This window comes from Aedes albopictus, chromosome 2, assembly GCF_035046485.1.
Source record: "Aedes albopictus strain Foshan chromosome 2, AalbF5, whole genome shotgun sequence".
Taxonomy (NCBI): domain Eukaryota; kingdom Metazoa; phylum Arthropoda; class Insecta; order Diptera; family Culicidae; genus Aedes; species Aedes albopictus.
The window spans coordinates 387,702,440-387,719,675 of record NC_085137.1 but is presented as its reverse complement, the minus strand read 5'-3'; the positions used below and the strand labels follow the sequence as shown (position 1 = coordinate 387,719,675).

At 38.5% G+C, this 17,236-nt stretch overlaps 1 protein-coding gene across 2 annotated transcripts in view; it reads right to left on the bottom strand.

Annotated features, from left to right (window-relative positions):
- The window catches only part of LOC109400672 (23 kDa integral membrane protein), a 44,685-nt gene extending 38,664 nt beyond the window's left edge, over positions 1–6,021 (bottom strand). The window contains exon 1 of one of the 2 annotated variants that reach the window (XM_019673167.3): positions 5,582–6,021. In XM_019673167.3, coding sequence (XP_019528712.1) covers positions 5,582–5,647 — 66 coding nt within the window. In that variant the 5' untranslated portion in view covers positions 5,648–6,021. The remainder of the gene's footprint in view (positions 1–5,581) is intronic. The other variant, XM_062853160.1, reaches the window with a different exon arrangement.
- Positions 6,022–17,236: the final 11,215 nt, after the last annotated feature.

Sequence of the window (17,236 nt, the reverse complement as noted above, 5' to 3'; positions counted from 1 at the left end):
AAGGAATCGAAGAAAATCTTCAAGAACCCCGAGAGCAACTCTAGTAGAAATATCGTGACAACATCTGAAATATACCCTGCTGAGAAGAGCAACGCTTGTGGAGATCTCGGGGTAAATCCTGGAGTTCTCACGAAAATTTATTTAGACGAAATGCGGGAGGAACTACGGGAAAAATCCCACGAGGGACTCTGGGATAAATACCGGGAAAATCTGTGGAAAAATTCTGGACAAAAGTTCTGTAAGATAGATCCCCGTGCAAAACTACTGAAATTTTTTTCAGAATTCAGAAATCCTGGAAGTTCCAAGGATAAATCTCGGAAAGAATTGTTCGAATCTTCGAAATGCAAATAGGAATACAAAAAAATAGCGTGAAAAAATGAGAAAGGAATCACGTGCGAAATCCTGCAAGGTATTCCAAGAGGTAAGGTACACCGGGGCAAGTTGAAATGGGTGGAGTAAGTTGAAACAGCGGGTTAACATGATGTTTTCTAATGCTATTAAACAATTTGAATGCTGTAACACATAGTTTTTTATTCAAACAATATTTTGGCGAAGGATAAATTCCCAATTTATATTGAAATCTATTTCAAAACTTCGCGTTTCATCTTGCCCCGGTGTACCTTACTTCTAAAGAAGTATCTAAACGAAACTCTGACGGAATTTCTGGAAAAAATCTTAAAGAGGAAGTTCTAGATGGGTTTCAACTTACAGATTCATCCGCGTCTACATTTGCATTTGCAAAACTCCATAACATGTGTTATCTCATGAAGTTTAATTCACATTTATAGCACTCTGGTGTCTCAGAGCATTATGAGATCTCAGCAGTATTATTTCTATGCCCTGCTTTCAGATTATTTCTGGCAAAAAAATCAACTCAAAAATCAGATATGAGTATCGTTCCCTAACAGGGACATCAAAATGTAAACGTCTTGTATTGAAACCCGGATCAGTGGCCACCTTAGGATTAGAAATTCCTAGCCAAAACTCAAGCTATGCAAGCAACTAACGCTGCGAACATCGAGGCAACCTGCCAGACAAAACACGATTACAGGAGTGACTGATGGACCAACAACGATTATGAAACTTCGTCATCCTGGGTTCGGAAAATGTTATCCATTAGAGTAATTTTTTTTTTGTTTTTCTTAGCGTTAAAATACATGTTAATAAAAATCAAAATGAAAATGTTCTGTGTTACGTATGTTTAAATGTTATGTCCTAGTTTATTACGCATTTGTAATGTTCCACTATAAGATGTTCCCATTATGTTTCATTATGCATTTGTAGTGCCTCATTATATTATATATATGTTCGTGGACTTTACTTCTGAGTAGATTTATACGAGTTGTAAACTTGTTTTTCTTTTGTTCATACGACTCAATGCTTTATTATTTATCAGTACAGATCCAAAAGCATTCACGATAGTTCCCAAGTAACCCAGGTTTTCCCTTTTAAATTAAATTCCGTGAGAATTCCCGGTTCCCTAGGGGGTTTTCAGGTAGTAGACATCCTGAATTAATAAGAAAAGCTTTTTTTTAAAATTATGGGCATCATCAACATTTCGAAAGCTGTTTTTCAGATTTCAATGATCGTGACTTACATCTGCCCTTCAATTTTTGAAAAATGATAACGAATTATTCAACCACAATACTTATTAGCCATTCGAAAGGTAAAAAAGTTACGTATTGGTGGATATTACGTTCGTTGTGGATCAGCATGTGATCAATTCACCCCCGGTCCACGGTACTGAAGCAAAACCTCTGCGTATCGTCGTTTTATACCTAGTTCGCTCGCTCAAAGCTGGTCAAAACAAACGAAACTGCGTGACGATTTTCGAATTTGTTGAATCAAAACTAATGAATGGCTTAGTCATACTGTAGCATAGGTATAGTAAAACATCATCCACGCTAATCAGCCATCAGGTGGGTGGCAAGGTGTGCCGCACAGAACAGACTACGCCGACAATGTTTGGCTTTGCTTAGAAAAAAAAACGACGTCATTCATGTGAGTTAGTCACCGACCGCCAGAACCAGAACTGAGACACGAAATGGAGGGGTCGTTTTCGATTCGAATGAGTTTGTCGTCGATGTAAAATAGGAATTCGAATTACTTCCCGTCGTGAGATAGGGGATTCTATGAACAGAGCATCGTAAAGAACGATGAGAACTGAGCGCGTTTGGTTTCTTCTATCCAGACAGACTCGAGATGTGTCTGTTTTAGTTCGGACTAGTATGGCGCGCAATTCATGGTTGCGGAAACCTTCCTACATGTTATTGGACGACGGCGTGAAAATAAACAGTGAGATCACGTGTGGAACGCGCTTCGAAATGTTCTTCTGGTTTTTCTGGGTCTACCGTGTTTTGATCTATAATTAGCGACGTACCTACTGGACAATCAGATCTATAGATTGCAAAAATGATACACTGACGCATGAAACACTCAAGATAGTGACGATATGGCCTCATCAGAGTACATCGCTACGGTATATGATAAGACCGGAACAAATCTCGTTATCTTCTGTTGCCCCTCGCAGAAGCCCTTGAGTTATGAGTCATGCTGAATCAAGATTGAGAAACGATAAAAAATATCACATTAGGAACCTTACAATAACTTGGTCATACATAATCCTGATTGTTACTGTCTTATAAAATGCGTCGATGAATTTCAAGGAATCCTCTTAAAATTCCTTAGGGGATTTTACCAGAAATAGTATCAACAGCGTTCTACAAGAATTCATTCTAGGGATTCCACCAGGATCTCCTTCTGAAGATTCCTACAGATATTTCCAAGGATTTTTTCAAGAATTCTTTCAGAAGATTCCTCCACGAACTACATCTGCGAATTACTCGAAGAATGCCTTCAGGAATTCTATCTGGACATTAATTCCGAAACTTCTTTTGGGAATTCCTCCAAAAACCCCAACTTTCTCTGGGAATCCTACCTGGGGATTCCTTCAGAAACTTCTTGGATTTTTTTTTTTTCATTATTAACGTGGCTTTTCGCCCTAGGTGAGTTCACCACGATTCTTGGAATTGCTCCTGGAATACATTCTGAGGATTTGTACAAGAAATCAACCTGCAGATTAGCCCAGGTAAACCATCTGGGGGTTCTTCCAGAAAATCTTTGAGGATTTCGTCCGAGCAATCCTCCTGAGACTTCCTCTGGGGATTTCTCAAGATATTCCATTTAGAGATGGGTTTGATCTAGGAATTTCTCCAGGAACTCTTGTAAGATACTCAGAAAGAATTCCTGGAGGATTCTCAAAAGGAACTCAGGGATTGTCTACAAAAAGAGCTTCTGGAAGTTTACTAGAATGAAATGCTGAAAGATTTCCAGAAAGAACTTAGGGATGGTTTCCAAATGGAATTCCTAGAGGATTCACAGAAACAGAGATTCACTTCTCTTAGCTAATGCGAGTCACAAAAGTAACTATAAACGGTGCATGCCGAATGAACCACCCAAGTCAAGAATTTAGGAGCTAGAGATGAGTCATTTCTGACCAGAATTGAACAATTCTGATTGGAAATGGCCCCGCTATATGGACTTATCCAACGAAGCGTCAAATTCATCGCGGTCCGAGAATTTTGACACTAGAGCGGGGCCGTTTCCAATCAGAATTGAACGATTTCCAATCAGAACTGAACAATTCTGATTGGAAATGGCCCCGCTCTAGTGTCAAAATTCTCGGACCGCGATGAATTCGGTTCATCGGTGGATAAGTCCATTGTCAAAATTCTCGGACCGCGATGAATTCAGTTCATCGGTACACTCGTCTATAGTGTCAAAATCATCGGACGGAATGAATTCAGTTCACCAGTGGATAAGTACATGAGTGACGAATGAATTAGATGCCGGTTTTGTCATCCACCTGTTCGCCCGTTGTGTGCTTTCCGTCGCTAGCTGACGACTTGCACACAAACAAAAGCGTCAACCGTTCACTGCTGAGTAGCTTCCAATGAGAAGAGTGATACAAAGTCAGAATCAAAAACCCGGCACAGAAGTAACTCCTGGAGGATTCCCAACAGGAACTCATAGGGGACTATCAGAGGTCACTCAGAGGAATCGCAGTAGGACATTTTTGATAAATTCTTGATGAGATTTTGGAGATAATCCAGCATAAGCTCTTGAAGCATGCATGCTAAGAACGGAATAGTGGAAGAATTCTAGAAGAAATTCCTGCAGGAATCCCAAAAAGAATTCCTGCTGGAATCTCAGAAAGTACTCCTAGAGAAATTCTTGGATGACTCACTGAAGGAAGGAGGACAGAAGGAATTCTTAGAAACATCAAAAAAGGAGCTCTTGTTGAAAACTCAGATTTTTTTTGAGGAATGACAGGTATCAAAAACGCCAAACAACAACGAAAATCTTAAGAAATCATCGAGAGAAATCTCTAGATCATACTTGGAAGAATTTGGAAAGAATGCCTTAAGGAATCCCAGGAGACAACCTAAAAGTAGCTCTGGGGTAATTAACAACGGTTATGTACCTGCTACAATTCTGTCAGATTACTAAACAGGAATCTTGGAAGTAACTCGTACAGGAGTCAGAGAAACAATTCCTGGAGAAATCTTAGAAGAAATTGGTTGAGGATGAATGAAGTATGTACTCCTGAGAATTCCTGTGGAAGCTGTTGAAGTCAAGTAGGTACACTACACATTTTAGTGGAGCTAGGCAAAAATGCGAAAAATCGTCTATTGTTTTCGTCATTGCGAAATTCCAAAGCCTGTCTGTTCAAGCTTTATTTTCAGTTAATAGGGTATCGCGCCACTTGGGCGGTGGCTTCTATATTCGTCTGTTTTCCACTATAACTCAGTCAACTTTGAACCAATTGACTTGCAATGTTGTACACGGGTAGATACTATACTTATCTCACCGCATTCTCAAAAATTGTGTCAATTGGTTCAAATTTGACTGAGTTATAGCGGAAAACAGACGAAAATAGAAGCCACCGCCCAAGTGGCGCGATTCCCTACCTAGATGTTATGGTATAAAACTCCCAATTAGTTTAATCAAACCTTCTTGGTTTGTTAGTCAGCTAAACATTCCCAAGGGGTCACACACTTCCAATCCACACAATTCCCGAACGATGATATCATTTGATCACCCGCATACACTCATCGCCCCGTGTTCGGCGAGGTGATACGGGCAGTCAGTGCCTACTACGAATCCACAACAATCAACCACCACCATTGTGCTGTTCAGTTTGATCATTATTTCACACTGACTAAACGGTTGTCGGTGAGTTTGCTACCAAACCGAGTAAATTCCCCTGTTGTTACTGTCATGCCATCCATTTGTCATCACGGCAACGTCAATCGTCATTATATTCAGTATTCAGCCTACAATTATCCACGTGATTCAATCAGAATATGTCGCTTGCAATCTTCGCCTCAAATTGCTGCGTTGTGTGGAATATTGTCGTTCACCAACCAGTTTAGCGATGCGTAAGACTAACCGCCAATATTATTGATTGATTTGTCTTTATTAGAGAGACTTTCAGCCCTTGGCTGGTTCGTCTCTTCCAATATTATGAATGCACCACCCACCAGCTATAGTTAGAAACATCAACAAACAGAACACTCACCGAGCACAACAGGTTGAACACGAACAGCACGTACTTGATCGTCGATAATCCACAATTCAGTGCCATTTTGCTGCGGCAGTTCTTTCGTTCTTCTCAGATTACCTCGATAATTCCACCACCCACAGGCAAGACGGAAAAACGGATATTTTTAAACGGGAGTACAAGTACTTTCCCTCTCGATGCGCGTTCGACCTTGCGTTTGACTCACTATCCACACTATCCAAATTGCAACGCACTTAGCAGCTCACTGAAAATGTTTTCACCGGTCCCGAGAATAGCGTCCGTATGGCTTGAAATCTCAATTCAAACTAACGTTCTGGCGATGCATTCAACCGGTGTGTTTTACCTACTCGTATCTACTCAACCACCACTGGCTGGTCCGCACGTACACATCATGTTTACTATCTGGTCGCGCGTTCGTTGGTTCGGTATCGGTATAGACGAGGGTATAGATCTCTTAAGTGTGGTGGTTGATCAGGCTACCAACATCTATAGGTTCGAGTGTGTAGGAATATGAAGGCGCGAAAAATTCAACGGCCACACGACGAGACGACTGTGTGGAAATAGTGGAAAACGATAAAGGACTGTGAAGCGATGAGTCAACTCTGGGTTAGTATGAGTTGTGGCGTTTGCTTTAAAAGGTAGATTGGAGTACACCTGCGATGGTGATAGGGAGATCCTAAGCAACGTTTATTATCGTAAATTTTGAAAATAGTCCTGTTTAACGATTTAGGTTGAACTTGCTCGAATTTGCTGGATCCTGCTCTTACCTGTTTGTTGACAAACGTTGTCGAACAGGACTAATATCTCTAGAAACAAAGGTCCTTTACATTATTCAAATGAGTTAAAACTTAATCTGGTGGAGCGGACCTGGTGTGATGGTTAGAACACTTGACTGCCACGCCGAGGACCTGGGATCGAACCCCACTCCCGACAAACTCGCCAAATGTGAATTCTTCTTTCGGAAGGGAAGTAAAGCGTGGGTCCCGAGATGAACTAGCCCAGGACTAAAATCTCATTAATACAGATAAAATAAAACTTAATCTGTATTGCTGACTGCACCCCAAGTTGAACTGCACAATAGTGTGCACACACCTTCAAAGTGTGATTTGCAGTGCAGGGCCACGTCGGATAAAGTTGGGCTCGACGCACAGTGGCGGGCCTCCATACAAAACTCGGACAAAACCTCAAATGTTAACCGAAATTGCTAAAATTCACAGGTTATGATGATTTTAGTTCCCTAAATCTATTTCTGATATGGAACTTATCATATATTTTGATTTTACTATATTAGGGTGGTTCAAAATTTTGAAATCTGTTGATTATGGAAAGCATGTAAAAATAATCGATAATAAGCTATCACGATGTGCTTTCTGAACGTAGGTTTTGATTAACCTTTTAATTTGGGGGTTCTTAAATCATATATAGGTATTGAAATAAACTGTAATTGTTTATTTGTTGCTGTTAGGGTGGTCCAAAATCTTCAAAACTACATAAATCATTAGAAAAAATCGTTTATCTACGTTTTCTTTCAATGGATCAATTCAGTAACAAATTTTGAAAACGACGTACAATCAATGGTGTAGCATTGATTATACGTCGTTTTCAAAATTTGTTACTGAATTCAGATACACACCAATGTTGGCTGACAAGACGTGGTCTATTCTCAGGGACTGCCCACGTGACATTTTACGGTGGGTGCACGGAGGTGTGTTAATTCAATCGTTATGGGGTCAGATAGTCTAATTTATTTATTTATTTATTCTCTTTACATCAACAGATAATTTTGTTCCAATGATGGTTAAAACTATTTAATACTACCAACTATAACAACAGATAACACAAACACAAAATCACTATTCGTCAGCATTTGTACAAAATATCACAGAAAAATGTCTGATTGTTGCACGAGACACGAGACAAATTAAAATAGAAACCGGTTGCTGCCCTATTGAAGACTCGAAGAGCACCATGAATAGCGATATTTTGGCCGTAGTCGGTTCGTTGGAGCGGTAATCTCAGCATATAATATAGTGAACTGCGTAAAATTTGAACTGCTTTTTATCAATCTCGTTTCAACAACTTCATATATGCTTTTCCGAGTTTGGGTTGTAAGGTACATTGATCTCTGTTATCACTTGTCGAAGCAACCGAAACAACCCTATCTATGAAGAATTGGAAATTCATATTCGCAATATTGTTTTTGAGTTTTTGATAAACGATCATCAGAGATCGGTAATCATATTGATGAACAGTAGAGTTCCAGCAAATATTTTCAAAATCTTCATCACTCTGTGTGTCGTTCAGTAGAAATGTGTGAATAACATACAAAAAAACTTCAAGTTTAAACAACCAATATAAGAGGTTTCACTAAAGAGCGTAAAATGTTCGTTTCTTAAAATTGAGATTAAAAAATTCAAAGATTGCCTTGGTGATCGCGATGTTTACGCAGAAAAATATTTAACGTAGCGTTAAACGCCGTTTGATGAATTCCTTTTATATTTTATAGATGTAGTGAACTATAGCGATGTGCGTGTAGAAAAGAAACACGTAGATGTCGAAGAATTTGTGTCACTATATATTGAAACTTCGATAGAAGTTCGTGAAGAGATTGCTTCCAAGGTTGTTGAGCAATTCTAACGATTAAGATGAATCGAAGAAACGATCAGTTTAAGAAAATCAATGACCAATGGTTTGTAGTTATAATTACATGTTTTTCACAGTTATTTTTGTCATTCTTTTATTTTGAAGGTTAAAAGAGTTAGTTGTATCTGGTGAAGAACTATGTGATTGATGTCTAAGAAAGTAAAGGCTTATTCATGCTTAGAATTACTCCTTTCCTCTCCAGCTTACTGTTTTTAACTGGAGCACTCACCTTCTTGTGTTTTTCTGTCGAAAAATAAAATAATATTTTAAAAAAAATGTTACAGCTGTGGCCATTACAGTATCAGACACCCCCCCCCCCCCCCCCTTATGACCATCTGACTTGGTGAAAGTCTTTTACAAGAATGAAAATTACACTAAATTGTTAGTATAGTTAGTAAGTCAATTTGAACTATGTTAAGATAAAATTTAAACTTCAAACAATATCACTTCCTCCACAACCATGCGGCTCCATTGTGACCTGATAGAGAAAAAACTATTTTTGCGCTTAGCGCAAAAATGCGCAAACAGTGGCCCATATAGCCAAAAACTAGACAAAATTGCACGTCAGATGCGGGATACGGCGTCGTTTTCTGATGTTTCCTGAACAAGTACTGGATCTCTTTAAGAACAAGGTATTTGGAGTACATTGCTCAAAATTTCTAGAGCACCGTTTTTTAGAACCGTTGAACGGATTTGGATGAAAATGCATCACGCTGTTGACGACCACTGAACAATTAGCGTGATGCATTTTCATCCAAATCCGTTCAACGGTTCTAAAAAACGGTGCTCTAGAAATTTTGAGCAATGTACTCCAAATACCTTGTCCTTAATACGAAGTTTTTCCTTAAAATTTCATAAAAGTCAATATGTTTGCATATTATAAAAACATAATAATTTTGTGATTGAATTCCAAACAATCCCTGAAATGTAATGGTTATTCATTAGTGTGGGACACGCTTGTATAGAAAAAATAAATCCTCGCTCCAGTCGACTTTTTAGATCCCATTTAGGTCCCATATGAACTGTACAAAATTTCAGCGCAATCGGTGAAACTATAATTTAGCGCAAGCGGTTCAAAGTTTTCATAGGATTTACTATGGGAAAAGTTACACTTTCAATCAAAAAATCACAGAGGTCGCCCTTTGCCTCCTTAATTCAAATCGATCAACGTTTCTTATAGAAAAATCATTTGTGAAACTTTCCTTCGAAGACCGCAAAACGATTGGATGCTTGTGGAAAAAGCTATTGATTTATTACCGATTAGTGATCCAACGAACGGCTTTTTGTTTAGTTTTATCAGCAGCACTGCTGCTGCCGTTGTTGCATGGGGTGGCGGGAGGCATCACCACCCCCAGAAACAGCAGCAGCCAAGGCAGCAGCTACAGTGCTGCTAATCAAACAAAACAAAAAGCCGTTCGTTGGATCACTAATCGGTAATAAATCAATAACTTTTTCCACAAACATCCAATCGTTTTGCGGTCTTCGAAGGAAAGTTTCACAAATGATTTTTCTACAAGAAACGTCGATCGATTTGAATTAAGGAGGCAAAGGGCGACCTCTGGGATTTTTTGATTGAAAGTGCAACTTTTCCCATAGTAAATCATATGAAAACTTTGAACCGCTTGCGCTAAATTATAGTTTCGCCGATTGCGCTGAAATTTTGCACAGTTCATATGGGACCTAAATGGAATCAAAAAACTCGACTGGAGCGAGAATTTGATGTTTGTCCCATACTATTATTCATACCCAAAAACACAAAAAATATTGTCACATTATTCAAGTCTTTCTAACTTTTACAACGAACTCATGAAGGAAGCTCATAAAATAAAGACAATAAATACTAATATTGTAGCACATAAAACTTCAACTTTGAAAAAGTCTACAGGACTCAATTTTTGACCAAATGACTTGAAAATTTGGGGTTTTCTTAGTTGAAGTATCTATAATGGAAGAAAAATATTAGAAAAATAAAATATTGAAGTCAATTTTTGAGGTTTTGTCTGGCTTCCGGCCACTGTGCGACGTCGAGACGATCCGAGGTAAATGTGAACTTTTATCACACTTTTTAGGCGTACCAAATATAGTGTGATAGTACAATTTGGGGTGAAGTCTGCAATAAATACACCCGATTACACTAGTTTACAAAATAAAACGAAAGTCGTGAACTTCTGTCAACGACCAACATTGAAGCATAATTTAGCGCTGATTTCGAAACAGTGCTTCAAAAAAATTTAAGTAGAACAGTTTTTGAGTTTTAGCTCAATATTGAGTTTTACAACTTTTTAAAATATGAAATTTAATAAAATTCAAATATCTTGCGTTTTGTTCAACCAATTTTAATTATTGTTCCATAAATTAAAAGCTGAATACAATACCATTCGATCATCTGAATGCAGGTTTTGCGTCAGATTGATGAAATTCAAGATATTGGCGAGTTTTGGGGACAATCTCCTTAAATTTTAGCAAAATTTCCAAAAATATATGAAGAAATGATTTTTTTTTCAATAAGAAAAAAACAATCTAAAAATTCTTTCTCAACGTTTATTTGACATATCATATGTAGGCAAGTTACAGTAAAAAATTCAGCTCAATCGGAACATTGATTACGGAGAATAAGATGTGTGAAGTGAGCGACTTCGCTTAAAAATAGAACAAAAACCGATTTCAAATCAACAACCTTGTATGGAAAGTCGAAAAAAATTTCGCTCTACTGTATTTTTTTTTCCTTCACGTTTTCGAATTCAGGGCATGATTCTACACCAAAAATGATCATCAGCTCGCCGAGTTCAAAAATGCTGTAAACTAGTGTTATTTTTTGTACGGGTCTTGATTTTGCCATAACTCACACAGATAAAAATAATGAGGTTTACACGTCAAGTAAACTTCATTTTAGTCATGTAAATTTCGTGTTATGGTGGTTTACATGATATCTCATGTAAATTTGTGTTATATGTCATGTAAACATTCTGAGTCATGCTGAATTACATGACATATAATGGAAGTTTACATGATATTTCATGAAATTTACATGATATGTCATGTAAACATCTGTGATATCCCTGTTGGAGAAAATGCAACGGTCGTCCGGTATTCGACCTGATTGCCAAACCCCCTAGTGTCGACCTAATTGCCGACACCCCTGTTGTGCATGTTTTTGACAGTCCGTTTTGTGCACGTTACCAAGACAATGACAATAGAAGTAAACCAAAGAATGTATGTATGTTTACGATTGGAATAAATGTTTATCGCTTGACGACGGAACACTTGCGTTTTTCCTCCCGCGGTATTTTCCGAGTTTCCCGGTAGTGTTTTCGCGTTTCCACGCATTATCCGCTGCGTACCTGTCCGCTTCGTCTAACAATCCCACGCTCCAATTATGTGCATCATATGTCACAGAATTTTACACTCTTTTTTCGATCTGTGCAGTCAGTTTTGAACAAATTTCACGTGCATGCGCAGCTTTTTCTTTTTTCTTGCTCATTCTCTTCGTTAAACGCAAGCAAGAGCGAGATAAAAGAGGGAGCAAAGATTCCGCTATTTCATCTGTTTCTTTTTCGTATTTGTTTACGAGAGAGAGTGAGAAAAAATAAAAAGGGGCCGTCCATATACCACGTGGACAACTTGGAGGGGGGAGGGGGGAGGGGGGAGGGGGGTAGGGGGTTCGTGAAAAGTCCACGCTTGTCCACGGAGAGGGGGGTGGGGGTTCGTCAAATGTCCACGTGGACAACATTGACATAAGAACTAAGAAACAAAGATTTACAAATGAAACAAATTATGTTGCGTTATTGATGAGATTTTCTTCAATTACAGTTATTTACATTTTATTTTATTATACATTGTTTTTTAGTTGGACGTGACTTCTTCAAGCAAAATACATCATTATCTTGACTCATCGACTAATTGGTTTTATATTATTACAACTTCTAATTTCTTACTTTTTTCATCGAGAAATAGTCTGGAGATTTAAAATGTAGACCATGCAAATGTTGGTGTTTCAGTCAGGAAGTTTTCAGTGAAGTTCTGTATGGATTATCATTTCGTCGGTGTTATCATATCAAATTTTTTAAATTATTTCAAAGTTTCAAAATACATGTGAAGATTTGCAGGCTTATCTAAAACACTTTGTTGGAGCTTCCTTCAAAATTTAAGATTTTTCTATAGGATATTGAAGTCTAAATCTTAGCAATATAATTTAGTTTCGACTATACTCCATGCATTTTTGAAAAGTTGCTGTAATAGAAAAAAATACTTCATCTTTACAAAACAAAACATTTAAATAAACACCGTCTTCAACCAGAGATTGCTCAGACTGAGCAATTACCAACATTAGGCGATGGGCATCATACGAAATATACAATGATCCAGTGGGGAATTTTCCGTTTGACGAAATTTTTTCACTGACTGAAGCGGGAATCGAACCTGCACCTGCCTTTTTGCGCGGTACGTATCCCCCGCGTAAACAAAACCTGACTGTACACAGGTTAGTACTATCTATGGACAAACAATCAAGTGGATCGGATTAAAATTGACTGAGTTACAGCAAAACATTGATCCGTACAAAAAAAGAATCGGGTGTAGTTTCATCTGAAAATTTTGTAAAAATGCCAGTGAAAATTTGGCAGCACACACGATATATCCTGGATGAATTGCCGAATGTGAAAATGTTGTATGTTCTGAAATTCATCGAGTAAATGTCCTCTCCTTGGTCAGATATCTTTCGAAAAGCCTGATTGTTTGTACAATTTCCTAAAACTCAAAAAAAAAAAATAGTTCTAGATCAAAATTACTAGCTAGTATTTCTGGAAATATTTATACTGTTGAAGTTCGTGACAGAATTGTTGTCAACATTCAGATCATCCTGTTTAAATCTCGATTCTATGAAGAAATGATGGTACAATTTCAAGCTGACTGCTTGATGGAACTACAGTTTATATTACAGTGGCGTTTCGGTTTTATCACTAGTCGTTTTAATCACTACTCGCCCAAATTCACGGTTTTCTATTCGATTTTATCACGATTTTCGTTTCGTTTTTATCACACTTGTTGTAAAACATTCCGAAATCAATATAGGATCAATACAGCATTGCCCAGTCCACCAAAACTGTTAAAAAAAATGTAAACTATGGCTCATATATTTTGCAGCTGCACGATTTTGAAGTAAAAAAAAAACAATTATTTCGCGTTTCACCAAATCACGGTTTCGTTTATATCACGGTAAATTTTTTTTTGATCGTGATAAAACCGAAAAACCACTGTATTATGATACAGTTGGCAGTATTTTTCCGAATCTCTAGAACATGTTGCTTCAATGTTGGAATCATTCAAGAAAATTCAGAACCTTGTTGGTCCAAGGTCCCCTATCCACCGTGGTGGGGCTGCTACCTTAGGTATATCTTCCGGGGCAGGGGCATTTCATTGATTGATTGATTTGTCTTTATTTAATAGACTTTCGGCCCTTGACAGCGGCATTTCATTGTCAGCCGCTGGATGCCAGAACAGACGCTGCTGTTTAAGCCGCACCTCCTTGGTGAACAGACGCTTAGGTCTAGCTGAAGTCAGAAGGACAACAGTGCCCAGGCTGCACTACCAGCTGAGCAAACAACTCTTAACTGGCGGTGTTTACCATCGCTTGACCGGTGGAAGCATGAGGTAGGATCAAAGCTAAGTTGGACGTTCTCTTTATCGACTCACCGTTTTGCAGTCAACAAAAAGGACGATCCTGTGTGGACCATATTGTCACGCTCCGTATCATCTTGGAGCAGACTAATGAATTCCAAGAATCTCTCAACCTGGTGTTCATTGATTACGAAAATGCTTTTGACCGTCTCAATTACGAAAATATGTAGGGAGCCCTCAGGCGCAAAGGGTGCCCCTGAGAAAACCATCGACCTCATTGAAGCACAGTACAGGGCATTTTCGTGCAGAGTATTACACAACGGTATTTTGTCCGATCCCATCCGGGTTGTTGCTGGAGGGAGGCAAGGATGTATCCTATCACCGCTACTGTTTCTCATCGTAATCGACCAGACCCTTGACCAGAACCTAGTAGGTGCGATTGATCGTGAACCAAATCGTGGATTGCTGTGGCAGCCCATTACTATGGGGCACCAAAACAACTTCGAACTGACTGATGACGTTGCTCTCCTAGCTACATGGCGCTCTGATATGCAGAGTAAGCTCGATGCTCTTGCCGATCGCTTCTCGGCGGCAGGGCTCACCATCGCCATCATTATTGAAGCTATACTTCGATGGACTCCTAAAAGATCTTTGTACAATTTTATTAAGAAATTCCTGGATTATTTTTGAAATCTCCTAAAATTTTCATTCATTCTGAAAGAATTTCTGGAAGACATTCCTGCAGAATTACTTCGAATAATACCAGATGGACCTATTGAAGTAATATCTAGCGGAATTCTGGAAGGAATATAATATATTATATTATTACATATTATGAAGAAATCCCTGAAGAAATCTCTGAAGGAATACCTGCAGCCATACCTTAAAACAGCATTTGAACAATCACTGGAGAAACCTCTAAAGATATCCCAGGACAATTCCCTGAAAAATTGTGTGGTTGAATCCCTTCTTCTTCTTCTTTATGGCTCTACGTCTCCATTGGGGCTTGGCCTGCTTCGCTTCGACTTAGTGTTCTTTGAGCACTTCCACAGTTATTCATTGAAGGACTTCCTTTGCCTGCCTCTGCATGAATTTGTATCTTGTGAGGCAAGCACAATGATACACTATGCCCAGGGAGTCGAGAAAATTGTCCCGACCGTAACGGGAGTCGAACCCGCCGCCTATGGATTGGCGATCCATAGCCTCAATTACCAGGCTACCTGGAGACCCCGGTTGAATCTCTAGATGAATTCTTAAAGGAATCACTGGAAATATTCATGATGGAATTACTGCAGCAAGCTATGGAAAAAAAAACATGGAGGAATTGTTCATACTCATATAAAGCATGTATCCACAATAAGGTGGCCCACACTTATATGAAAAACCAAAATTTCGAAAAATGTAAAGTCTTACCTCCTTAATCAGTTGTTTTGGACTCCCAGAAGCTACGTTCAAAATTTGAGTAAAATCGGTTGAGCCTAAGGGGGCGCTCAAAACGCTTGAAGTTTGTATGGGAAAACTTGGCCAAATGTATGCAGAAATTTTAAGTTTTAGAATTTTGCCGCTAGGTGGCGCTGTAAGCGTTCAATAATCAAACCCTTTGGTATTATTGTAGGTGACTATATGCCAAACAACTTTGTCGAAGACCGCAAAGTGATCCAACGTCTGCGAAAAAAGTTATACCCTAGGAAAAGTGAGGATAAACTTTATTATTATTTTTCCAATACATGTAAAGGAATAATATCAATAATGAAATCTCAATACTTTGCCTCATTTTGCCTAGGGTATAACTTTTTTCACAGCCGTCGGATCACTTCGCGGTCTTCGACAAAGTTCTCTGGCATATAGTCACCTACAATAATACCAAAGGGTTTGATTATTGAACTCTTACAGCGCCACCTAGCGGCAAAATTCTAAAACTTAAAATTTCTGCATACATTTGGCCAAGTTTTCCCATACAAACTTCAAGCGTTTTGAGCGCCCCCTTAGGCTCAACCGATTTTGCTCAAATTTTGAACGTAGCTTCTGGGAGTCCAAAACAACTGATTTAGGAGGTAAGACTTGGTATTTTTCGAAATTTTGGTTTTTCATATAAGTTTGGGCCACCCTAATCCACAATTTACGGGTCACAGAAATACATGCCACAGAAATTTGGCCCATTAACGTCCTAAGGCGCCGTCCACAAATTACGTAACGCTCTAGGGGGAGGGGGGAGTATGACCGACCGTTACGGTCCATACAAAAAAATTAGGGTTTTCATACAAAAAAGCGTTACGGAGGGGGGAGGGGGGGTCTAAAAATCTCGATTTTAGCGTTACGTAATAAATGGATGCTGCCTAAGATGTGTTCATTTCACCAAAAAAATAATAATGAATCACTACAAATGCATATTAAAATTTAACATATTGAAGTGGAACACTACAAATGCGGAATAAATTAGGACATCACATACGAACATACACAACACATAACATAAATTTTGCCCTGTTACCCTAGTGAGTGGATATAAATTTCCGAACCCAGGATGACGAAGTTTCATAATTGTTGTTATCAAATCCTGTATTCGTATTTTTCCTGGCTGTTTGCCTTTTGTTCGCAGCATAAGTTGCTTTCATAGCTTGAGTTTTGTCTAGGAATTTCTAAGGGGCAATTTCATCCGGATTTCATAACTAGAGTTCTATAACTTGAAGTCTGTGCCAGAGAAGGGTTTACATCTGTAGTACTTAATCACGGCCTGAAATGGCCTGAATTTTGGCAATCGAAATAGGATTGCGGGCCTCCATTCTGCTAGAGCCCTATAATTGTGTAGGGGAATATTTACAAGTTAAAATACAATATTTAACACAAAAATAAAACTTGTAATAATGTGTTCATTTCACCTACAAAATTTCTTTTTCAATCGGTGCAGTACTTTTTGTTATAGCAATGAAAGAGTAGAATGTGTGCAATTGAATTTTGTACTGCCCCTAGTTTTGCTTGTCAGTCAGTGCTTTAACTTTTTTATTTGACAAAGAAAATGGCAAAAATATTGAAAACAATTCTCTCAATCTACATTTGTTGCACAGGCAAAATTTAAAAAAAAAACCTAATTAATCCACCTAGCGGTGATGGCGCCTTTCTCGTGCCTTCGAAAACACATTTCAACACAACTCAAGTGACATGTTGATGAATATTGCACTTTCATACGTTTAACAGAAATTCATTTCTTGACATCAGAGATCATATATTTTATCTGGTTTTTAATTTTTGAGCCGCCGTTTAGGATTGAAGTCCGGCAGCTTGGAAATTCTGGTCGCTATTTTTGGACTCCAGAATTTTTCCTCATACCAGATACACCCATATTGAATGGTTTTAGAGCCTAAACCTTCATTAAACACCTGCCATCTTGAAGTT